The sequence below is a fragment of the Carassius gibelio genome, chromosome B17 (assembly GCF_023724105.1).
Source record: "Carassius gibelio isolate Cgi1373 ecotype wild population from Czech Republic chromosome B17, carGib1.2-hapl.c, whole genome shotgun sequence".
NCBI classification, from domain to species: Eukaryota; Metazoa; Chordata; class Actinopteri; order Cypriniformes; family Cyprinidae; genus Carassius; species Carassius gibelio.
This window is the reverse complement of record NC_068412.1, coordinates 4,611,290-4,638,103: the sequence shown is the minus strand read 5'-3', so window position 1 is coordinate 4,638,103 and position 26,814 is coordinate 4,611,290. Positions and strand designations below refer to the sequence as shown.

At 39.9% G+C, this 26,814-nt stretch overlaps 2 protein-coding genes across 5 annotated transcripts in view; both read right to left on the bottom strand.

The window, feature by feature from the left end:
* Nucleotides 1-21,130, bottom strand: part of stxbp6 (syntaxin binding protein 6 (amisyn)) — a 46,185-nt gene extending 25,055 nt beyond the window's left edge. The window contains exons 1-2 of the mRNA XM_052581223.1: nucleotides 20,965-21,130; nucleotides 6,503-6,701 (exon numbers count right to left, since the gene is read on the bottom strand). Coding sequence (XP_052437183.1) covers nucleotides 6,503-6,656 — 154 coding nt within the window. The 5' untranslated portion in view covers nucleotides 6,657-6,701; nucleotides 20,965-21,130. The remainder of the gene's footprint in view (nucleotides 1-6,502; nucleotides 6,702-20,964) is intronic.
* Nucleotides 21,131-22,273: 1,143 nt separating this feature from the next.
* fermt2 (FERM domain containing kindlin 2) overlaps nucleotides 22,274-26,814 on the bottom strand; it is a 47,058-nt gene continuing 42,517 nt past the window's right edge. For all 4 annotated transcript variants that reach the window (XM_052579789.1, XM_052579787.1, XM_052579788.1 and 1 more), the window contains one exon: nucleotides 22,274-23,723. In XM_052579789.1, coding sequence (XP_052435749.1) covers nucleotides 23,550-23,723 — 174 coding nt within the window. In that variant the 3' untranslated portion in view covers nucleotides 22,274-23,549. The remainder of the gene's footprint in view (nucleotides 23,724-26,814) is intronic.

Sequence of the window (26,814 nt, the reverse complement as noted above, 5' to 3'; positions counted from 1 at the left end):
CTGCAACAAACCTACTAGAAGTAATGCTATATTTTCATCTCTTGGAAATGCTTCTGGTCAGCTTCAAGCTGTAATTTGGGTCACATTGACAAAGTTTACATAGGGAAATGTTTCAGATGCAAAAAGAAATAATGAAGGACAAAGCAGGGAAGATTTGAACAATACTGGGAAACAAAAACTGAACATGTGCCAAAACAACAGCTGTAAGGCTAAAACAAAAAGCCTGAAAAGACCATTTCATGTATTTTCTGGAATAGAGGGACATGTGCATGTTTTTTTTAATATATATATATTTGTACTTCTATTTTTCATTCCTGTTCTGTTTACATTAAAATTTTTGTGATGGGAACTAATCTTTTGTAAAAATAGTTAAATACATTAATAATAATAGTGATTAATACAATTTATTAATATATTTACCAGTATTTTACTTTAATTTCTAAAAGCAATAATGAAAATTTAAATTATACATTGACTTGTCTCTCTCTTTCTCTCTCTCTCTTTCTCTCTCCCTCAGGAATGCAATTTCGATCCAGTGCAAATTAAAGTAAATAATAAAAACAAATATGAATATATAAATAATAAATATAACTATAATATACCGATTTGTTTTTTTTTAGATATTGATGGTTTGATAGCTTATATAGTCCTCATTTGTAGGTCATTTTTGATAAATGTGTTTGCTAAATGATTAAATATGGTACTATACTCACTCAATTTGATTATATTATATATTATAGTACTCTCTGGTATATGAGATTGGTGAAGGTTTTATCAAATGTCAAGCAAATGGGGCAATTATGAAAGAACTACCACAATTCACAATGAAGATCCATCAAATTGAATCATGTTAGGTCAAAACATTTTCTAAAAATAGACTTCTAAAGAAGACAGTTAGTTTAAGGTTACACAGGTCTGCCTCTTTAATGAAGCTTGTACATATAAAGCTGGTTTGTGAAGTAGGCCTAAGTGAAGCACGGATGAAAGAAATCATAACAGAAAAACACAAACATTCATACCAGACATGCCAACATTCCTGAATGCCTGCAGAACAATGACACGTTTGTCTTCTTTTCTGCCCTCTTCCCCAAGTAAACATTTGGTGAAGTCTACTTTTAAAATTACTTCTTGGAATTACAAGAAATGAAGCTATAATTCTGAGCCTTTACAGTTATTTTGAGACAATATTTGAAGAAACCGTTGCACCTTAAAGAAAACTTTAAACAAAAATTACAAAAAAAGATTCAAAAACTAGCAAGATATAAAGCTGCAAATATCAGCTTACATATACAACCCCAAATCAGAAAAAGTTGGGACAGTATGGAAAACGCAAATAAAAAAAGAAAGTAGTGATTTCTAAATTTACTTTGACTTGTATTTCATTGCTGACAATATGAACACAAAATGTTTCATGTTTTCTCTGGTCAACTTCATGTAATTTGTAATATGCATCCTTTCCTGTCATTCAGACCTGCAACACATTTAAAAAAAAAGTTGGGACAGGAGCAATTTAGGGCTAGTAATGAGGTAAAATGGTTATATAATGATGTGATTTGAAACAGGTGATGTCAACAGGTGATTGTAATTATGATTTGGTACAAAAGCAGCATCCAAGAAAGGTCTAATCCTTTAGGAGCAAAGATGGGCAGAGGATCGCCAGTTTGCCAACAAATACGTGAGAAAATTATTGAAATGTTTAAAAACAATGTTGCATCAAGAATCGTCATTCATCTATAAGTGATATCACCACATTGGCTCAGGATTACTTTGGCAAACCTTTGTCAAGTACCACAATACGTAGTTACATCCACAAATGCCAGTTAAAACTGTACTGTGCCAAAAGGAAGCCCTATGTTAACAGTGTCCAGAAGCGCCGTCGACTTCTCTGGCCTCGGAGGCATCTGGGATGGACAATCACACAGTGGAAACGTGTACTGTGGTCAGATGAATCAGTATTTCAGGTATTTTTTTGGGAGGAATGGACGCCATGTGCTCCGGACAAAAGAAGACATCCATGCATATTTCAACAAGACAATGCAAAACCATATTCTGCACACATTACAAAGTCCTGGCTGCAGAGGAAGAGGGTACGGGTACTTGACCTTCCAGAGTCACCTTCCAATGGGCCGGTGGCCATCTTGGGCAGTGGTGCTGGGCTGGCGGCCATCTTGTGCTATGACGCTGGGCTGGCGGCCATCTTGTGCTGTGACGCTGGGCTGGCGGCCATCTTGTGCTGTGACGCTGGGCTGGCAGACTTCTTGTGCTGTGGCGCTGGGCTGGCGGCCATCTTGTGCTGTGACGCTGGGCTGGCGGCCATCTTGTGCTGTGACGCTGGGCTGGCGGCCATCTTGTGCTGTGACGCTGGGCTGGCGGCCATCTTGTGCTGTGACGCTGGGCTGGCGGCCATCTTGTGCTGTGACGCTGGGCTGGCGGCCATCTTGTGCTGTGACGCTGGGCTGGCGGCCATCTTGTGCTATGACGCTGGGCTGGCGGCCATCTTGTGCTGTGACGCTGGGCTGGCGGCCATCTTGTGCTGTGACGCTGGGCTGGCGGCCATCTTGTGCTGTGACGCTGGGCTGGCGGCCATCTTGTGCTGTGACGCTGGGCTGGCAGACTTCTTGTGCAGTGGCGCTGGGCTGGCAGCCATCCCACCGGAAGAGACAGGAGTGGCTGGGGCATCCCACGGAAGCCGATGCTGCAAGTAGCACACAAATTCCCAGAACCCAAATGTGTCCAACTGAGCCAGTTCCTTTTGAGGAACCGGGTCATCCAGCCCGCTATTAAAATAGTCTTTTAGTGCCGCATCATTATATCCCATGCCCTCGGGACCAGAACACCTGTGCCATGGCACCCACATCATTGCCCTCTTGGCGGAGGGTGGTCAATTTTAAATATTTAATTCTCCGCTCCACCATACTGGCTGGGAAACGGGAAACTTCAAACGACATACCGCTGGATTTTTAGGGATGGAGTTCTTCTGTAACGATTGCGATCCAGTAAGACACAGGGAGAGAGATCCAATTGCAGGTACGATTTATTAAAGGGGTTATCCAAAACGTAATGAAAACAAGCCAGGGTCAAAACCAGAAAGCAGTCCAAAAACAAACAAACAAATGAAGGAAAAGGAAAGGAAATGGAACGGGAACTCGGAAAACGAGGGGTCTCTGAGGACAAGAAGACTTACGAAGAATCTTGGAGGACGAGAAGACTGGGATACGAAAGGAAAGGAGTCCATACAGACAACAGGAAAGGATTGGTAAATATAGCGAGGCTAATGACAATTAAGTGAAGGCACCTGGTGTAATTGGCAGGAGTGCAATTACTGTGATGAAGAGACAAGGCTAGAGGAATTCTAGTGCCTACGGTGAAGTGCCTAAGGGGAAGTGAGCCTACTAGTGGACACCCGGGGAAACAGAGACTAGATAGCGTGACACTTTCTTCTTTCAAATGAATTCAATCTGAGTAATATATATATAAAAATGATCCTTGTTCTTGCAAGCGTTATAATGGAAGTAGATGGGCGTTTTTGTTAAACAGTCCAAAAGCAGTCACATTAAGCACTAACAATTAAGGGTGTTCTAAATTTCAAAAAGAAAGAGGTTGCTAATTATTTTAATATTTATTTTTTCTTCTATAGCAGAACAGCCGGTCTCAAATCTTCAACATTCCTATGGGTTTTTTAATATTGATAGGGTGAAATCACTCTACAATAAACTTGGAGCATTGCCAAACTAATTTTCCTTACTGAAGGTTGAGGTAGAGGAGATGGAAAAAAAGCTATTATAGCTAGACTGCTATAAGGGCCCTGGGTTAGATGGGTTATCTCCTCAGTTTTTACGAGATACTGCTGCCCAAATAGCCCCATACATCTCACATATTTTTAAACTATCTGTTGAAACTCGTGTTTTACCGAATGACCTCAAGAGGGCCAAGGTAGTCCCCCTTTTTTAAAAGGGAAATAGCCATGATCCTGGTAACTACAGACCAGTCTCTATTTTATTGTACAGTAAAAATGTTTAAATTCCAATCCTGATTCAGGAAGTCACATTCTACCGAATCATGCCTACTCTATTTATCTGACATCATACACAGGGAAATAGATAATGGAAATCTCTGCGGAATGATGTTATTGGATCTTCAAAAGGCATTTTATACGGTGAACCATGACAGACTGATTGCCAAACTTGAGGCCTTAGGGGCAGACAGCTCAACCTGTAGATGGTTTAGATCTTACCTATCAGGGAGGGAACAATTAGTGGTCTTAGGAGGAGTACTGTCAGACCCTTGTATAGCTGAATGTGGAGTTAAACAAGGAAGTATTCTTGGACCTTCCTTATTTTTAACATATATTAATGATATGGCAGACTCCTGTTCATGTGAATTATCTCTTTACGCAGATGACTCTGCACTTTTAATGTCTCATAAACAACAATCCACTCTAGAGAGTAATCTGAGCTCTGAGTTATCTTCTGTAAACAACTGGCTGATTGATAATATCCTGTCTCTACATTTTGAAAAGACTGAGGCCATTTTTTTTGGCTCAAATTATAAATTAAATAGATGCTTGAAATTTAGGGTTATTTTGAATCATGTTGAGGTCAGTATAAAAACGTCAGTAAAATATCTGGGTTGCATCCTAGAAAACAACTTGGATGGCAGAAAGATGGCCAATAAGGTTCTGAGAAAAGTCACTTGGCTTACAAAGTTTTTAGCCAGAAATTCTAAATTTTTAGATAGTTCAACAATTATAATTTTAGCTAACGCTTTAATTTTAAACCAGTTTGAATATGCATGCACTTCCTGGTTTGAAGGCCTAACAAAATGACTTAAAAGGAGGCTGCACGCAGCACAAAATAAATTAATAAGAGTAATTCTAAACATGGGCTTTATGTCTCATATAGGTAGGTCACAATTTGTTGAGCTTAACTGGCTTCCTGTTGAGTCGTGTGTTATTATGTCAAGACTGACCATGACCCATAAAATATTGTATGGTAATGTCCCAAATTATTTGTTGTGTCTTATTAATAAGTTGAAGGACACGCACACTATTTACACTCCTGGCAGTATATCAGACCTTTGTCCTTATGCATTCAAGACAATGCTAGGGAAAGAAACATATGCCTATATAGGGGCAGTTGAGTGGAACAAGTTAGACCAGCAAATTAAAGTGATTTCAAGCATGAACTCTTTTAAAAAGAGAACTAAGGACTGGTTATAAGAGAGGGTAGCGGAATAGGACCAGGGGCCAGTTAATGTCTATATTTTTGCTTATTTAAGGAAAATGTTTGTACAGCATGTTATGTCACAGATTATTACACAATATGCAATTGTCTTGTCCTGATGTTATGTGTTGAGGACCACAATGGAAATAAGACCTGGACTTTATTGTGTTTTTATCCTCGATTGTATCTGATGCCTTTTTGTTTTTATGTTTACTGTAAGGCTTTCTTGATATAATAAAAAAAAAAAAAAAAAAAAAAAAAACATCCATCCATCACATCATTTGTGAGTGCAGTGCTGCTTTGTGTACAGTGTTACCAGGGAAACAGCTATTTTTACTGCTCCAAAATATTAATATTTTCAATATCAATAAAACCAGGAAATCAATGAAGAAGGGACAGAGCAGTCTAGAATAAAGGTAAATTATGTAAAAAAATAAAATGTTTTTTTCCACCCCATAAACAATCACTAGGAAAGACAAAAAAAAAAAAAAAAACATTCAACCACCTCTTTAAAAACGTCTCCTTGTCTTCAGCGAAAACAGTGCTACATTTCTTTGGTAGTGAGCTCAGGACTTACTCAACTTCCTTTGAATCAGAGTTCACAGAATCACACACACTTTCTGCAGCATAGTTTGGAATGTATTAGTCCTCAGTGACGGCGAGCAGTCGAGCCCCCGAGGCGCTCAGCACACCAACAACATCTATTCCCTCCACCATGATTCACAGCTGGAAGGAGACTGAGTGTTGGCACCGGCAGGGAGGAAACGCCTCCACTTGACTCATACTCATCGTAGTAATAGTGTTTGGAGAGCAGTGGTTTCCTCATGTTGATCATAGAGAGTTCAGGAAGGAACACAGGTGTTATCAATCACAAGCGGACAGATCGTAGACGGTATAAATACTTCTGAAGCCTCGCAGAACCACACTTCTGACTATAGCCATAAAGACAAGAACCAGCTCATTCTAGACAAGAACCGCCTACTAAAGAAAACTTCTGACTTACAATTATAAATGATGGTTATGGATGAGTACATGTGAAATCAATAAAATCACTATGAAAGACCAGCATGAGCGATTCAAATAATGTCATAGATCATGACTGCAAACAGCTACACAGAAAATGCAAGAAAAAATTTAAACATGGGAAGAGACTATAGACTTCTATAGATTTCTGTCAATTCATTTATAATCTCAGTTATACTCAAATCACTGACCCTTAACAAGAGCATCAGTAATGGTGAAACCTCACTAATGAGGGAAGTGGTGCGCTACGACGTTACCTGATAAGCAAACGAATGTGGTGTAGTCACCAGGGCCTCCGGTAGCTAAAAACGGGATCTTTTTCTTGGTCCTCCTCTTCACCTGCACGGCTGCCAGCAGCCTCTCATCATTCGGAATAAAGAGTGCCTTGTTGAGGGCCGATTTGGCACTCATTGTAGCTGATGGTGCAGGCTGGGTGACAGCAGGGGCCTCTGAACTCTGACGAGAGAGACATTGGGACTGTCAACATCTTTATACTGGACCTCTTCATACTGTATGTAACCTGGACACGCAAAACTTTTATAATGGTTTTCACATATTGTTTAAAAGCAGGCAAAGTTACAAAGTTGTGACTGAATTTACTATGATTTATGACATTTCTAAGTGGAGTGGTTTTGCAAACAAAAACATAAAACATTTTCTGGGACTTGATTTTATCTATCTGAATGGACTGTGAAATGTGTGTATTGCACACCAGAATGACAGCATATCTGAATGTGATTGGTTTCAATGCATGTGTTAAAGGTATAGCTCCCCCAAAATTTGCCGTTAATTATTCACCCAAGACATTTCACTTCAATAGAAAAGTAACAAGAATTTTTAGTTGAAACCATTCATAAAATGCTGATCAGAAGCTGCCCATCAAAATTAATACCTTTGGCTCCTTACGATATATTGGGGTCTTATGAAGTGAAATAATTAGTCTGTGCAAGAAACTGAACATTATTTACAAGATTATTGCCTGCAATCCAGAACCTCAGACAGATGGTCAAGAGTAATTTCCAGTTCGTGAAAGAATCATTCTTTTGAACCAATTATTAAACTAGTTGAACCAGTTCACTGAATGGGATTGAATCATCTGAAATGGATCGAAGCTGTAATATGATGTAATAGTGTGGAAGAACATCAATGCCTGCTTCTACAGCGCTGCCTGTATAGCCCCGCCCATTCTACATCGCAGTACAGTATTTGCATTGCCTTCCTTCTCATCCCAATACTAGGAAAGCATGGATGAACTTTATGTTTAATGAAGTTCCAGACTACGTCAGTAAGAACTTGGTCCTTTGTTCACTTCATTTTACCGCGCATTCATTTACAAATATGGCACAATTCGACACAGGATTTTAAGAACATAACTAAAAATGAAAAGACGATGCTGTGCGACTATATTGGATCCGACCGTCATGTTACAACACACAAGTGTGATCACTATTGCTTTGTCTGTTAAACAGATCATTTTATAGGAGTATTTATGCATTTTAAAAAGTGCACTAAGAAAAATACTTTTGACCACAGTGTCGGACCGAGTCCCAAAACACACTGTAGCCAATCAGCAGTAAGGGGAGTGTCTTCTCATGATGTGGAGGAGAGGGCACTCAATTTGAGTGCACAGGGCGAATATTGGCAGACCACCTGAAAAAAAAAGTATTAGAGGAACAAAACATTAAAAAGAAGGGTTATGATCAGACGTAAATATTGGAGTAGCTTTCTAGCGGGGGAGAGAACTTAAGGAGCTGGAAGGACTCGAAGCGGACGCAGAAGTAGCATTGTTTTTTCTCAATAGGTGAGTAGCGTTGCTTTTGCATTGTTACACAACAACAACTCATCAGTGTTGGCTTTTGGTTGAAAACCTTGGGTCAAAGCGGGTAAGCTGGGGCTAGAGGAGTGGTTATGAACAATGGCGCAGTTTCTCCACATCTGGAGAGGGTCAGAGCCGTGGATCATTTCAGAGACATAACAGCTATAACACCAGCATTAAAGACTTTTTAAAATAAGTTGAGCTCAAAACTCAAAAATTCATGTGTTTATTTTATAGAATAATTTAGTTATAAAAATATAATAAAATAGTTTTTGTTCGAGAGCTTTTATAAAAATATAGAAATTATCATTATTTCTAAATGTGAGGTAGCCTATATTGGCCTAGGCTACTGTGACTTCAAATAAACAGAACAGACTCGACTGAATATGTTCATAATGCGTTCATAATGCATTATTTCTGTATGACAAATTTTCAATCCTGATTAATTAATTCATTATGATCAATGTGTCACTTATTTGTCACGCTGTCAGTCTCTGTGTCCCTGGGTGTCCACTAGTGAGCTCACTTCACCTTAGGCACTTCACCATAGGCACTATAATTCCTCTAGTCTGGTCCTGTCTTCATAGTAATTGCACTCCAGTTAATTGCACCAGGTGCAGGCAATCTATTGTCATTAGTCTCCTTATAAATACCTGTCTTTCCCTGTAGTTTGTATGGAGTCCTTACCCTTCGTGTTACCATTGTTCTCATCTCCCAAGACTTACCCTTGCCTTCTTGTCCTCGGAGTTCCCGTTCCTTTCCTTCCGGTTCCCTCTTTTGTTTTGTTTGTCTCCTTGGACAAAATGGCCGCCAGTCCAGTGCCACTGCACAGGATGGCCGCCAACCCAACGCTGCTGCGCAGCATGGCCGCCAACCCAGCACCACGAGGCAAGATGGAAGCCAGCCTCACACCACAGCACAAGGTGTCCACCAGCTCAGCGCCACAAGGCAACATGGCCGCTAACCCAGCACCATGAGGCAAGATGGCCGCCAGCCCAGCACCACAGCACAAGATGGCTGCCGACCCAACGCCAAGAGGCAAGATGGATGCCAGCACAGCGCCACAGTACAAAGTGGCCACCAGTCCAGCGCCACAGTGCAAGATGGTCGCCAGCTCAGCACCAACGTCCAAGATGGCCGCAGAGACATTTTTGGATTATTTCTCCATGCTGTCAAAGTTCCTAGAGATTCCCAAAACTGTTCACGTCACGTCTGCGGAGACAGCACCACTGCACAAGATGGCCACCAGCCCGGAGCCACTGCAGAGGATGGCAGTTACAGTGGGCTTTTCTGAGTTGAGTCAGATTCCTGTTGACCTTTCAGAGTCGAGTCAGATGCTCGTTGACTTTCCAGAGTCAAGTCAAGTTCCAGTTGATTCCCCAGAATCAAGTCAGATTCCTGTTGACCTTCCCGAGTCGAGTCAGTTTCCGGTTAACCCTCCAGAGTCGAGTCAGGTGTTCATGGACCCTTCAGAGTCATGGATAGTCACCGTCGATCTTCCAGAGTCAGGGTTAGTCACCGTTGACCTTCCAGAGTCGAGTCAAATTCCAGTTGTCTGTCCAGAGTCAAGTCAGGCTCCTGGTGACCATCCAGAATCGAGTCACATTCCGGTTGACCCTCCAGAGTCGAGTCAGGTGCTCATGGACCCTCCAGAGTCAGGGTTAGTCACCGTCGACCTTCCAGAGTCAGGGTTAGTCACCGTTGACCTTCCAGAGTCAGGGCTAGTTCCTGTTGACCTTCCAAAGTCGAGTCATGTTCCAGTTGATTCCCCAGAATCAAGTCAGATTCCGGTTGACCTTCCAGAGTCGAGTCAGGTGCCCAATGATTTTCCAGAGTTGAGTCAGGTGCTCGTGGACCCTCCAGAGTCAGGGTTAGTCACCGTTGACCTTCCAGAGTCAGGACCAGCTACCATGGACTTTCCAGAGACAAGGCTAGTCACCGTTGACCTTTCAGGACAGAGTCAAGTTACTGGTGATCTTCAAGGACCGAGTCAAGTCACTGGTGATTTTCAAGGACTGAGTCAAGTCACTGGTGATTTTCAAGGACTGAGTCAAGTCACTGGTGATTTACAAGGACTGAGTCAAGTCACCGGGGATCTTCATGAACAAAGGCAAGTCACCAATAATCTTCATGAGCAGAGTCAAGTCAGCACCGATCTTCTGGAATCCATTAGAAACACCATAGGATTACCAGAGTTTCGTCCTCCCGTTGGTCTGGCCACACAGATGTGGTGGTCTTCTGCTCCGCCCTGGGGCCCTTCGGCCTCGACCACAAGGATGTGGTGGTCTTCTGCTCCGCCTTGGGGGGCTTCCGCCCTGACCACACGGTTGTGGTGGTTTTCTGCTCCGCTCTGGGCGGCTTCTGCCTTTGACCACATGGTGGTGGTGGTCTTCTGCTCCATCCTGGGGGACTCCGGCCTCGACCACAATGATGTGGTTGTTCTGCTCCGCCCTGGGGGACTCCAGCCTCGACCACAAGGATGTGGTGGTCTTCTGCTCCACCCTGGGGGGCTTCCGGCCTCAACCACAAGGATGTGTGGTGGTCTTCTGCTCCACCCTTGGGGCTTCCACCCTGACCACACGGTTGTGGTGGTCTTCTGCTCCGCCCTTGGGGACTCCGGCCTCGACCACAAGGATGTGGTGGTCTTCTGCTCTGCTCTGGGGGGCTTCTGCCTTTTACCACATGGTGGTGGTGGTCTTCTACTCCGTCCTGGGGGACTCCGGCCTCGACCACAAGGATGTGGTGGTCTTCTGCTCCGCCCTGGGGGACTCCGGCATTGACCACAAGGATGTAGTGGTCTTCTGCTCCGCTCTGGGGGGCTTCTGCCTTTGACCACATGGTGGTGGTGGTCTTCTGTTCCAGTCCTGGGGGAATTCGGCCTCGACCACAAAGATGTGGTGGTTTTCTGTTCCGCCCTGGGGGGCATCCGTCCCGACCACACGGTTGTGGGCATCATGTGATGTCCTTCATGGACTTTTTTTTTTTTTTTTTTCTCTGTCTGTTTCCTCCTTTGTACCTGTCCCTCTGTCCCTCCCCTGATCCTCCACCGGTCCACCTCCCTCCTGGGTTTCTAGTCTGTGTCTGTCTTTCCGTTTCCCTCTAGGACCTGGCCCTCCGTCCCTCCCCCTGTTCCTCTACTGGTCCACCACCCTCCTGGACTCCTTGTTTTGTGTTGCACTTCTCTTGTCTCTGTCTCCCCATTTTACCTGGTTGTCTTGTCTCCGTCTCCCCATTTTACCTAGTTGTCTTGTATCCGTTTCCCCATTTTACCTGGTCCTCTTGTCTCTGTGTACCATGTTATCTGGCCCTCCGTCCCTGCCAATAGTCCTCCGCCGCTCTACCTCCCTCCTAGTTTCTTTGTCTGTTGTATTTCCCTTGGTTTCGGGTGGAGCATCTGGCAGCTGCTCCGTGGAGGTGGGGGTAATGTCACGCTGTCTAGTCTCTGTTTCCCTGGGTGTCCACTAGTGGGCTCACTTTCCCCTTAGGCACTTCACCATAGGCACTATAATTCCTCTAGTCTGGTCCTGTCTTCACAGTAATTGCACTCCAGTTAATTGCACCAGGTGCAGGCAATCTATTGTCATTAGTCTCCTTATAAATACCTGTCTTTCCCTGTTGTTTTTATGGAGTCCTTACCCTTCGTGTTACCGGTGTTCTCGTCTCCCGAGACTTACCCTTGCCTTCTCGTCCTCCGAGTTCCCGTTCCTTTCCTTCCGGTTCCCTCTTTGTTTTTGTTTGTCTCCTTGGAATATTTGTTTGGATTACCTTCATTTGTTAATAAATTTACCTGCAATTGGATCTCTCTTTCTCCTTGTGTTTCTCTGGTGCACGATCGTCACATTATTATAGTAAAACATAGATGCTTTTGGATTTAAATATTTAACAAAGCATGCAAACAAACGGCCCCTTTTATTAAGTTCGTTTTGTGATCGCGCTAGTTCCAGTGAGTTATTTCTTATAATTTTTTCTGATAACTTCTCTTTGTTGGTGTAATGAAGGGGTTGCATGACATTGTTCTTGAGAGGTGTGTAAAGGGCATGTTTTAGTGAAGCGCAGCAGAGCTTCAGGCCTGACTTTGGAAACGCAGCACTATTTTGGCCTCGGTGCTACAGGTCCGAGGCAATTAGCCCCGATCTGCCCGTTTGAAGCACTGGCTCACACTGACCCCACAGTGGAAAGCGGCTATTTACTTACAAGTCTACAATTCACCATACCTATTCAAACAGAGGATTCTGATGAGGGGTGGGGTCAAAAGAATGTTTTTTTTTTTTTTTTTTATTACGCAGAACAATACCAAATAAACAGAGGCAGTTCAATACCCCTTTAATTTTTGGTAACAAATGACTTGCATTTTATAAAGGACCAAGGACCACAGTTTCAGCTGAAATCTTCTTTACTGTTCCAATAAAGATCAAAAGTCACCTACATCTTAGCCTGAGGGTGAATAACCTAACAGCAAGTGAACTATCCCTTGAAGTGACGTTGTGTCTTCATCATCAAGAAGTGCATTTCTAAATCCTGGGAGAGATTTTCTATAACGTTAACTCCCAAAACGTGATGTTTCTGACACTCGCATGTTGACAGTAGATAGTTGCAGGAATGTCCAGATGTCAACGGTTATCTTTTTTGCCTTATTGACATTAAGAGATTATGGACTTTGCAGGGTTGCTGCACCATGTAACTAGGTCACCAATGTGTGGACAGCTTCCAGATGACAAAACGTTTACACCAACACTTCGATGGTCTGTACTAGGGATATGCCCATATCAAATTTTCCTGTTGCGATTAATTGCAAATGCTTTTATCACGGTGCTGAAATTTAGTTTGAAAAAAGTGGTCATAATACAGTATAACAGGTTAATTAACTTTTTCCTTATAATAAAAATAACTGAACATTTAAATTCAATAAAGCAAAACAGAAAAACAAAGTTAAAAGTTTTACACAGATTAGTACCTTAGTTAATGCATTTATATTCACAATGAGCAATAGCTACATTTGCTACAGAAGTTATTAATCTTTGTTCAAAAATACAAGTCTTAGTTCATGTTAAATTAGTTCGCATTAAATAAAAACTGCAACTTTAGATTTTAACGGTGTGTTATTAAATATTGGAATACCTAAGATGAATGACTGTTAAGATTAATTTTTCATTGGCAGTTTATGATAGCTAATGATGCCATAATGTAAATAGTGAATGAACAATAAAATCAAAACACTTTCAAACAATATCCAGGGCATGTTGTAGTCCAGATCAAAAAAAAAGAAAAAAAAAAAAAGTTTGAAAATAAATCGCCTATTAAGTCTAAACATGTATTTAGTGCTGTGATGAACACCATAGCAAATACACAAAATCTGAATGACTATTTAAAATGATTTAAATATGGTTTAGAAAGTAGCAGCTGCTTTATTGACGGGGTTTACCGGGTAAGGACGCATTCTCTGCAGTTTAGCGCCATCTGCTGTCAGAGAGTGAATGAGCTTTCATTCAGCGCGTCTCTCTCGTGTTCCTTATGTACTTCTCATGTGTGCTTGTGTACATCAGAGCACACACGTCTTTCAAGCAGCATACGGCGGCGTTGTGCATTTTGACCAGTTGATGGGAAAAGTATTCTTAAAATGCACTCCAAATTATGAATAATTTGTAATATATTATTATTCACGGTTTTTAGAAGTGCCCACGAAAACAATATCATACATATATCGCATTACCGAATAACGGCACATGTCTAGTTTGTACATTACATTTTCAAATCATCCGTTGTTCCCGACCCTCTAGTACACTTTACTGTAAACCCAAGTAACTAAAACTTATTAAGATGTAAATAAGATAATCATAATCTGTGTTTGGGCACAACACCTAGAGATGATTGAATCAGGGTTTTTGTTACGTTCCTTACAAACAACATCCCATAATGCTCTTGAGTAGGTGGTCTTTTGTAGCCGTTTAAACACATGAACATATACAACCTCTGAAAGGTGTCAAAAGTATACAATAGTGGTTCAGTTGATCACAAATCTCAGATCATATCACCCTTTCTGAGCCATGGACTGTTTTTCAGATCAGCAAGAAAAAAAATGTCAATTTTACTTTGCTTTCCATTACTCATAGTTCTTCTACAATACCACTGCTAAAAACAAACAAACATATAAACCTTAGCCTAAGAAAGTTCAACTGAACAGAGAGACAACTGAACAGCCAGTAAAAATAAGGTCAGTAGTATGCAAAAATGTAATAATTAAGTGTAAAATAACACTGCATAGTGATCACTGTATACATTAAAAATAGATTAATCTTTGTCAAAGTGGAGTTTTGTTGTTTGATGAACATTAATGACAGAACCAGGTATTTATAGGCTGCTGCTCCTTTAAGAGCTGATGCATGGATGATACACATACAACATCTTTCTCAGCTGTTCTCTTTCTCTTAAGACATAACAGACTGCATTTACCAGAATTATTTAATTGAAAATTGAATGATTTTGCCATAATTTTACGGGTATATGAGTAGTTGACAAACATTTTTTTTTTTCTTTGTAAAATACCTTTTTTTTGTGCTTAATACAAAATATAAAGCATCACTAACTTTATCAAAAACAAAGTACTACATTTTATAATTATTTTCATGACACTCTATAACAGTACAAAATGTCTGTAAAAAAGAAAACAGTTTAAATCATTGCATTTAATATTTAATATTTGAACAATTCTGAAACAAATGTGCCCATGTCAAGGGCTTCAGTGACACCACCATGAATGGGGTCATGGTCTGGAAGTTTTCTCTTGAATTGGCTGATTTAAAATCAGGATATGGTGGCACACCAGAGGACATGGTTTAATTCAGAGAAAAAAAAATGTAGAAATCCCTGCATTTTCAGAAATTAATATGGATGAAAAAAAATGATTGGCATTTACTTAAACAGACACTTGTACAATTATGCCGGAGGTATTTTTATTTTATTTATTTTTTTATGCATTTCGTCCTTTATAAAATTTATCATTTATTGATGCATGCTTGAGACAGTCACACCATCTGACTATTTTGAGATTTGGCTCATTAAAAAAAATAAAAAATAAATAAATAAAAAATCTAATAACACCACAGGTTTTTCAACAGGTCCATGTAAGACAAAGAAATATAACCATTTACTGCATTTTAAATAACAAAAATTTTAATGCTATTTATTTCTTATCTTGTGGGACAGTGAAAATGTCATGTCACATTAACAACCCATCAAAAGCGTGTATGTGCATCCAAAATAATGAATGTGCAGGGTAGGTAAATTCATTCCGATCATTTATATACTGACACGGCTGATAATCTGTTGATGATCTGTTAATGCACAATCACATACTGTGTAAGATTGCATTTCCATTCAAAGTGCATGCACTTACTTGCTGGAAACCTGTCAAAATAAAAGCTTGCTTAATTTAAAGTTTGAATTTATTTCTAAGTGTACAGCAAAACAATTGTATTTTTATTTAATACTTATTTTTACATAAAAATATAATAGTATTGTTACACTTTATTAATTATTTTAGAAACAAACCAACTGAATAAAGTGCAATAACACTATTATTAATTAATTATTTTTATAGTAATATTTAATGAGTCACACCATGCTCTCATGAGAATTAGACTGAACAGCTCATGTGCACCCCTGCTTATATGTGAATTATTTTCATACCACAGCACAGTTCACCTATAATGTGCATGAATAATACAAACGTACCACTGGTTCACATTACTTTTCCTTTGTACATTTCCAAATATTCTTGGGTGTTTGTTTAAAAAAAGATCAATGAACTTCCTTCTGTCACCTGAACACCTGCAGGAAAACAGGTTTAATAGCCAATGGAAGATTATAGGCAAGTATAGAACTGCTGTAGCTTACAAAAGGAAGAAAACAAGTGGAGTAATCAGTATAAAGGAGTAGGTATTACTACTATCAGCAGTGATATTACCATGTTTCTTTCTTCTCTCTGGTCCAGAGCGAGATGAGCCAAATAAAGAGTCAGAGCAGACTCCAGCTCACTCGAAACACGTATTATTGGAGAGCAGACAAACAAAAGCTGCATGTTGCAACTGTTACCATTCTTGCATTTTTAATGTATGAGCATAGAATACATTTTAAATGACACTTGTTTTTGTTTTAAAGAGTAACTTAGCAGAAACATTATGATATTATACAAAAATGGACCAGAAAAAAGTTCTGCATACTGACCTAATGATACAAAAATAAGAGTTAAGACAGACAGCTATCTTCAAAACCTTTAAGAACCGAGCGCAGACGTACTCACAAACTCGTGCCGAAGCCTGAGGACACCCGGATGACAGCGGCATACAAGCGATTTCTGCCTGTCAACACTCATTGTGAGCGAGCATATGGGAGGCTGCACAAACTCCTGATCGCTTGTGTAACAGAACAAAGAGCCACAGTCCCAGTCACAATGCCTGAGAAGAGGCACAAACACCAGGCCTGGAGGCCATGCTTTTATTTGTCATCAAAAGGTCAGTGCTGCTGTTGTCTCCTTGGCACGCTGTTGTCTCACCTAAATGAGAGACAAATGGCTCTCAGAAATCCAGCTTGTGGTTTTTCCACTTGATGTCAAACTGGCCCGGTTCTCTGCACACCCTCAAAACACATGCATTACTGTCCAGCTAACAGACCACATGGAGCCAGATTTACCACACGGGGCAAATTATTAGGAGAACACAAGTGGACAGTCCTTGTGTGTGACACTGACACAGTCAGATCATCACCAGTCAATCATCAGTGTGTGTGTAGTCTAACAACACTGGTGCAAACTGAGTTAAGACGTGCTAGTTTGGCCAATTATACCAGTAAACGGACTACAGCGAGCTTTAGTAAATCATGTTGTGTGGTTCTTTTAAATACTCCCATCATTTTTTTCTTCTGAAAGTAAAACTCCAGCAGTTGCATATGCAATAAGGTCAGCCATACCTCTTCATTACTAATTTTTCACTGTGTGTATTAAATCCTGATAAGGGGAACAACAAATGTGGGTTTGTGCTCTTGAGTTGTACTCAAAGACTAAAATCCTAGTATCTTAGTAATTCAAAATCTTATTTTCATGGTAAATAAGTGAAAAACAACAAAAAAGAGAGAGAGAGAGAGAAAAGAAACCATAGGGTTGACTCTGTTAAAAATGTATTTGAGTGTTTGCATTTGTGTCTGAGTAATAATGACTAACCCTAACCCTAACTTAAACCAGCACAATTTAATACAACATGTTATGAAATACTGGACTCGACTGGTATGAGAGGTGTAAAGGTGGATTTTCATTTGATATCAAAGGGGTCATCGCATGTCCATTTCCCCCAAGTTGATAAGATTCTTTAGGGGCTTAATGAGACGTCTATAACATTATTTGGTTAATATTTCTCAATGGTAATACCACATACATGTCCCATTAAGTCAACCAGCTAAATGTATGCTCATGTAAGTGTAACACATTAATGTTGAGCAGTGACACACTATACTTGTGCACATCTGAGAGGAACATGAACCCTAACACAGGCAGGAATGGTTGCTGTTCATGTTGAACTGCTACATTAGTACAAGGACTGTGCAACTGAAGTGAGTGAGAATTATTACCAGGATCCCAACAGACAGCCGTGATTCAAGAAGCCTGATGTGGACCTCATTATATTTAGACCAGAGTTCCTGAACAAAGCCCTCATAAACCCTAAATCAGAGCTGTATGGAGGAATGAAAAAGCCAAGCCAGCCGTTTTAATCATACCATAATAGACTAGGGTTGATAGTCCTGGACTTTCTTGCATGCAACTTGTTTTCATCATCAATCACACTGGGATTGAATTCTCTGCTTTACACTATGACCTGTATTTTTCTTGGATGATGGCTTGTCGAAATATCAAAACAATGTTACACAGGGGAGAATTAATGCTCTATTTGACGTAAAATGAATAAAAGTGTATGAGCGACATGTTTCAGCTTTTCGTTTCGGAGCCGTGCCTTCTGTTTCCTGAGCATAGTGTCGTCAAGACAGCCTTTCGCCGAGTGTTGGTGTTACGGCGCGTCAGCGGGGATTGCCAGTGCTGCTTCTGCTCAGCGTCATGCTGCAACTCCTCCTGGGCGCTTCAACACTTCTGTGTTTTTTCAAACTAAAAGAGCAAATTCTAAAAAAAATGTTTCCACTTGTGCGTTTCGGGATGTGGTCACTACCTGGCTCCATCTGATGGTCATGATCGCTGCATGTCGTGCCTGGGCCTCGAGCACGCGGAGGCAGCGTTTGTGGATGAGTCATGTTCCTCTTGTGGGACCACGACCATCGCGATGTTGCGTTCAAGCCTCCTCTACATCAATCGAGGAGGAGTCCCCCTCCCCATGCCCCGTTATAGTTCCTCCTTCAAGAGGAGGGCTACTTCTGACTGCTATGCTTGCCCGGGCCGCCGAGAGCATCGGGTTGCCATGAAAGGCCCCTCCATCTGCCGAATGTTCAAGGCTGGATGATTGGTTCTTGGGGTGCCGCATGGTGATCGTCGGCAGCCACCTCCGGTTCCATTCTTCCCGGAAGTGCATGAGGAGGTCACTAGGTCCTGGAGGGCACCTCTTTCTGCCCGAAACAGATCTAGTGCCTCCTCCATCCTCACTACCCTCAACGGTGGGGCGGCCAAGGGGTATGTGGAGATCCCCCCCAGTTGAGCGTGCTATTGCGATGCAGCTTTCCGAGCAAAGCGATGCCGTCTGGCGGGGTAATCCACTCCTCCCACCCAGGTCCTGTAAGTTCTCGTCTGCACTGATGGCTAGGGCTCAGGGAGCTGCTGAACAGCTATGGCTCCTGCAGGTCTACCAGGGCAAGGCGTTAAAGCAGCTACATGAGGGTAGTTCTGACCCGGGTGTGATGCAGGAGCTGTGCACTGTGACGGATCTTGCCCTACGGGCGACGAAAGTCACTGCGCAGCAACCTTTTTGTTCTGTTCCAAACATTCAATGAAAGAGCAGTTTCCAGTTTCTCTGGGTCTCAAGAGGGTCAGGATGGAGGTGCACAAGGCGCAGCCTCTTCACTCCTGTCCCCCTCTCCTTTCACCAGCGGGCAGCAGGGCCCGGTTCGAGGACGCTCCAGATGGACTGCAGTGCTGTGGATTATTGTGATGTTTTTATCAGACTCTCATTCTGACGGCACCCATTCACTGCAGAGCATCCATTGATGAGACACTGCTACATTTCTACAAATCTGATGAAAAAAACTCTACATCTTGGATGACCTGAGGGTCAAGACCATTTATAAGTCAACTATTTCTTTAATTTACATTGAACAACAACATAAACCACATAAAGTTGATCAATTATACTGCTGGTTTGATGCACAATGATGTTTGTTATGGTGCGTCATGTACATATCTTTTAGTTGCCTTTTGCCATTTTTAAATGAAATGAACGAGTAAATGATGATTTTTTCTTTCTTAGGTGAACTATGCCATTTCTTTAATAATATTTATTACTGCTGTCAAATGATTAATCATAATTAATCAATACAAAATAATAGTTTTTGTTTGCATGTGTGTGTTCGGTGTATATTTATTATGTAGCCTATACATAAATACACACACATAAAGCATATATTTTAAATGTATTTACATGCCTATATTTATATTTTAAATAAATAAATTTAACATATAAACATAACATTTTTCATAAATATACACATGCATGTGTGCGCATTTACATATACATAATACATTTACATATACATAATACATTTATATATACATAATACATTTATATATACATAATACATATATATATATATATATATATATATATATATATATATAATGTAAACAAAAACTTTTTGGATGTGATTAATCATTCGACAGCACAAATATTCAAGAATGTCTCTTCTTTTTTTCTGATAACTGCAGTTACACATCAGTACAATGTTAATTAGTTTTCATTGTGACAAGCCAAACTATGATTCCAGCTAAATCTGACTGATAGTGACACTACTCTGAATTTCTCTGACAAAAACTGAATTTGACCATAAAGATCGTCTTTTTTTTCAGGGACTAACATTTAAATTTACATTTAGCAGACACTTATCTACAGCGACTTACAGATGAGGACAGTCGAAGCAAACAAAAACAACAAAAAGAGCAATGATATATAAGTGCTATAACAAGTCTCAGTCAGGTTAACACAGTACACGTAGCATGGGATTTTAACTAATATAATAAGTAAAAATAAAGCAGATAGAATAGAAAAAGAATAGAGTAAGATAGAGGTATTTTTTTATATATTGTATAATAAATTAAAAGAAAATAGAAAGTAGATAGATTTTTTTTTACGAACATAATTCGAATATTGAGTGTTAAAGTTGGAGGGTCAAATAAAGATGGAAGATAATTTGAGTATTATAGGACTAACATAAACACAACTCTCCCTCAAGTCACTTTTAGTATTTTATATTTTTGGGGGGTAAAAATCCTAAAAAATGTGAGTTCATGTGGGGCTACCGAGAAGAATGGAGTCTTCTGTAAGCATTATTTAGAACTTTCCGAACTGAGGCTTTAACGATCATTCAACAGGACTGCTGTCTAGAAAGCCGTTTAATGAAAAGTTAGTGTTTCCCCTTCTCTGGTGAAAATAAGCAGAGATTTGTTCATAACGCATGTCTAAACCTCGCGGAACAGTGTCTCCAGTCTTCAGTTCCTTCGCGTCGCGTCCGTCTCCAGAAACACAAAAGACAGCGTTGTGTTCGCTTCAGAAACGGAGGATTGCAGCGGGTTTCTGTCACACGGTGTTTATAATCCGCGTTACAACACGCACACTTCACTAGAGTTTCCCATCTCTCCGTGCAGCTCAGACACATCGCTAGTAGACAGACTCCTGTGTTACTGTAGGTCTGGAGTTTTCTTACCTTTCACGGTCTCTCTGTCTTCAGTGGAGTCTGAACCCGCGCTGCTCCTGACACACAGACTGGCTCTGCAGTGATTAGTGTTCACTGTGTAGTGTGCACTGCCTCGAGAGCGCGAACTGCGTGCACACGTGAGTGACGTGGATCAGACGCGCGCACACTGAAATATTCCTGCACTCCACGCTGCTCACAAGTTAAAGAAATAAAGAAATGTGGAGTGAGAACTATTGGACAGGGATCAAAATCATGGAAAAACAAGACTATTCCTGGGAATTTTCATTTCCATTCAATGAGATGTAATGGTGAATGTTTTTTTGTTTTTCAAGACCTCACATATTTAATTGGCTGATATATTATTTTATGTTTTAGGCGTCATCTAGTATGAACAATTGTAACTGAATCTGAATTTGCAGTGCTTTATAAATCTAACAAAGTTAAAACATGACATGGGTTAAACATCGAATGTCTTTCTTGATGATATCTATTGTATTTTCCACTCTTAAACAAATACAGGGTTTAATGAATTCATTGAGATCAACCATAAAACTTCTTATTTTTCTTTCTAGGAGCAGCCAGTAGCTCATCATTTTTGAGTGATCATCTGTTTTGCTATTGCACAGCACAATGTATTATTTTTCTTAGACTCGGTGTGTGTGTTGAATTCAGTCTCAGAACTCAAACTGATTTAGATGCACGCAGACTAATACTGGTTCAGAGATCAGTTTAAGTTTGAATCAACACATGTTGTTTTCATGTGGCATTAAATGCTGTATGTGTGAAATTAATATTGAATGCAATAATAATATTTTTGCTATAGTCTCTATTGTACTGTACAGCAAATATTTCTTTGTAATATAACTTAAGATATGTGTGCCTGCATGCATAAACTCTTTATTCTCTTTATTGATTTATAGATTTTTAGTTAATGACTGTTAACACCTGCTATGAAGCTTAATGAACCCTATCAACAGATCTGTTTGATCATTAAACACAGACACATTACAGATAGCACACATTTCCTGTACATTATGCCATAAATCAGTAACAAACTAAAACGGATGCAAATAGCAGCTGAAAATTAATTTTTTAATCTGTTTTCCCTGTTTATAATTTTTTTTTTTTTTTACAAAACTACTATTTTGGAACTTGGAGCAAATGAGAGAAGTCAAAAGGTGGACACTTCCATGTAGAAGTGTGATTCAGTGAAAACCTGCTCCATAATTGTAAAGTTGTTTTCTGAAGGCTGCTCTCTCGTGGAGGAGACGAGTATTACAGCCTGCACGATGAGACAAACACATGCTGAAGCATCCTCTTGTGATTTTAAATAAAAAGGATTTTATTTATTTGTTTGTCAGGTAAATGGCATTTTTACAATCTTAAAACAGCAGGCCATGCAACGCACTGCTGGCATCTGAGAAGACAAAACCAAATAAACAAAACTAATAAAATAATAATCTTCATTTCTGGCTCCGAAACCACCTTCATATGGAGAAACATGAGGAGACAATACTGAGGAGAAGTGATGGGTTAAAAGGCACAGAAAGAGTGAATCTGCGGCGCTTCATTAGCTCCTGCAGTGTTAAGGCAGAACAAACTAAATAAACCAGCAGAAGCTCCTTCTCATCAGATATAAAGATACTCTACAGGATTTCATTCCTTGCACTTCTTGCACTTATATATATATTTCTAAAAGTCCTTAAGATCGTCAGGCACCAATTCATAAATGTCAAAAAATGGCTTTTTTCCTCTCTTCTGGAAAAAATACACTTCCAAAAATGACAGAAAAAAGCAGCAACAAAATTACTGTACAATGTTGTTTTTAAAACCTGTTTTTTTTTACATTAGATACAAAAAAAAATGAATACTTCATTTAGCAATCCTTCATTTCGTTAAAAAGAAGAAAACAAAATGGTTTGTGACCTATGTGTTAAAGACACACTTTTAATAATACTATACTGGTTCACAATAAAGAGTGATGAATAACATAACAGACTTCATAATAAAAAGAAACGTCCTACAACGGGAAACCAGTGATGCAAGCTGCTACAAAAGAAGTGGACGACTGAAACCATCTGTGTCTCGTGACATGTAATGTAGTGTTGAACACACACAGACCTTCAGGCCACAGCTTATCTTGCAGGTGAGGAGAAAGACCAAAGCCTGCCGAGCTGAAGCGTAGCATCTGCTAGCGTTAAAGCTAGAGTAACATTTCCTTCTAGTGTCTCCAGAATCTCACTCTAATGAGACAGATTAACAGACAGATACCCAGAGAGACACGGCGTAAGTGACAAATAAATAACTGACATTTCTGCTGTGCACAAAGCTGGCGTATTTCTACTGAGGGTCAAAGGTCATAGATATAAGTCATGTATAACAGTCAGCTACTAGTGTTTCATCTCAAACATCTCATTCATCTCTTCTGGAGGGAAGCAGAAAACGGCTCTGCTGAAACAGAGCTAGTGTTATGAACGTAGTCATGCGCAGAGACAGAATTAAAAAAGAAAACACAGTTATGATGTGGCCACGGTGGAGAGGTTAAAAGAGAAGCAGAAGCAGAAGTGTGAGGGGTCAGAGAGAGTGTGTGGCGCTCAGATCCAGCCGCTGGTCAGCTTGTAGAACATCTCCTCGTCTAGAGACTCGTTCTGGTCCTTGGCACGCGTGGACAGGAAGATGTAGCCGCCGATGAACTCGTGCACCACTTTACAGTCCACCTCGGCACAGATGAAGGCCAGACTGGGCTCGTCCGCAAACTCCACCGTCACCTGAGAGCAGAGCAGATGCTGTGAGACGTCAAGTCTGGAGGTCTGTACATGATCAAACCTGGCTGTCTCATCTCCTGCAGGTCTTCTGTCCCTGATTGATAGTTAAGAGTCAAAGCTCTTCTAGTGTCCAGCTTCAGCTCCACTCAGATCTTGACTGATTCTGATCAAGTCTCAGCATCTGCACCACACTTCTGTCTCTTCAGTCTCTAAATAATTTGAATCTCTGAGCTTTTTTTTTTTCTCTCAATATCAGACTATGGGCCATAAATCCTTATATTTAGAAAACACATGCAAGCATCAACAAGCCGTTCCATTACAAAAGCTATTCTTTCACGTCAGGTCCCTAACCCCAGGAACGGTCACTCAATAGCTATGGAAGCATATGGGTAGCATTATTCAATTTGGGATGTAATATGCAAAATGACAATGCAATATGTAAAATGGCAATGCATTTCTGTATTTACATTTACATTTTCCAATACATTTGTGCAACGTTTGGTGCAAAATGAAAATGAAAATTCAATTACTTAAGTTTAATTTGCCATTTCATACACCAGTTTTGATATGTGAAATGAATATTAATTTTAACGCTTTATAAGTTGCAAAATGAAAATGAAAATGTATTACAGAAATGATTAGATATGTCTAACATGTTCAAGCAAAAACTGTGGCAAAATGATCATTTAAATGCTATTTTTCTTAAATGCATTAACACTCACAGTCAAGACACTTACGATTGCATTTTCATTCAGTGTCCCGCAATGAATGTAGCAAAATTCAATGTGCACACTGAAAATGCATTCCGAGCCGATCACATCTCCGCCCCCTCCCGCCCTGTCAATCACTGCATGAACAAGGCGGGGCTTACAGAAGGTCAGAGACTCAAATCTCAAGAAGAGGATTCAAGTGAGAGAACATGGACAAGACAGATGGTCCGTGTACGTTTTGATCATTTCAGTTTATGGCTTCAATATTTCATTCGCACTTGTGGGCGGAGCTGAAACATTGCTTTCATCTGATTGGTCGAATCGCTCCGCTTTCAGCTTGGTCTTTTTATTCTTTCAGGCAGAATAAGAGTCAGTGCGAGTGAAGCACTGTAATGTCAGATACCACCGCTCACTGTTAATTAGCATAATGTTTGAATCAGATGTAGCTGGGCACATAATTTGTGCTGCTGAGACCTGCAAGAGACCCCGTTTAATTATTGTATGAATATTGTCCCACGCAAATAGTTCTGTCTCCTTGGATAACAGTGAAGTGGAAATAAATATAGTTAAATTTATGAAATAAAATTAAATAGGATTTTTTGGGAAGGTAAGTCTGGCCAGTTATACAAGCAACACGAATTAGATGAGTCTGAAGATCTGAGCTGAATTGGGTGAAACATTTAAGTTCTAGTCTGTGTCAATTACTCTCATAATAAATAATAATAATAATGTTAACTGTATTTTTCGGTATAAGTTGCATCAGTCCAAAAATACGTCATGACGAGGAAAAAAACATATATAAGTCGCATTTATTCAGGACCAAGAGAAAACATTACCGTCCACAGCCGCGAGAGGGCGCTCTGGGGTAGGCTACAGGAGCACTGAGCAGCACGAGCACTGAGCAGCATAGAGCTAATTTTACTATTTTAATTAGAAATTTAACTATATTAATTTTTACAATTATTTATTAATGTCACACACACACATACCTAGTGCCTTATGACGTAAAAGATGAGAGTGGTAAATGTTACAGACATGGAACTGTTCAGTCTATTATTGATTTTTATTTCCACTTCACTTTTATCCAAAGAGAGGGAACTATTTGCACTGTATTTATCAGTGGGACAATATTCATACAATACTACAACCTAGAAATAATTTGCAGGTCTCGACAGCACGGATTATGTGCCCAGCTACATCTGATTCAAACATTATGCTAATTAACAGTGAGCGGTGGTTTCAGACATTACAGTGCTTCACTCGCACTGACTCTTATTCTGCCTGAAAGAATAAAAAGACCAAGCTGAAAGCGGAGCGATTCGACCAATCAGATGAAAGCAACGTTTCAGCTCCGCCCACAAGTGCGAATGAAATATTGAAGCCATAAACTGAAATGATCAAAACGTACACGGACCATCTGTCTTGTCCATGTTCTCTCACTTGAGTCTCTTGACCTTCTGTAAGCCCCGCCTTGTTCACGCAGTGATTGACAGGGCGGGAGGGGGCGGAGATGTGATCGGCTCGGAATGCATTTTCAGTGTGCACATTGAATTTTGCTACATTCATTGCGGGACACTGAATGAAAATGCAATCGTAAGTGTCTTGACTGTGAGTGTTAATGCATTTAAGAAAAATAGCATTTAAATGATCATTTTGCCACAGTTTTCGCTTGAACATGTTAGACATATCTAATCATTTCTGTAATACATTTTCATTTTCATTTTGCAACTTATAAAGCGTTAAAATTAATATTCATTTCACATATCAAAACTGGTGTAGGAAACGCCAAATGAAAATTATGTAATTTAATTTTCATTTTCATTTTGCACCAAACGTTGCACAAATGTATTGGAAAATGTAAATGTAAATACAGAAATGCATTTCCATTTTACATATTGCATTGTCATTTTGCATATTACATCCCAAATTGAATAATGCTACCCATATGCTTCCATAAATAGCAGATGTGTCACAACCATTAACTATAAAAGGACTGAGGGCCATGCACTGAATGTGTACTATATGATACTATATGATCATTTACTTTGTTTAGTTTTTCAAATTCATTCTGTTCTGTTTTTACCCAACCCTGTGTAAAATGTAAACTGTAAAATGCTACAGCAAAAGCCTGTTAATTGATTAGTTAATTTTAAATTACCTTACAATATATTCTTAAAAATATAATTATATGTAATTTTACTGTAAATTACTGTTAAATGTACGGGTCTTACAGGCAAAATATGAACTTCTGTAGAGTTTATAGTGGACATCTTAATTTTTCTCATGCTTGTTTCCAGTAATGAACTGTAGGTACTGTATTTTCTGTTAGTGAATGATTATTGCATTATTGTAGTGTCATGTGTGTTATCGTGTTTATGACCCTG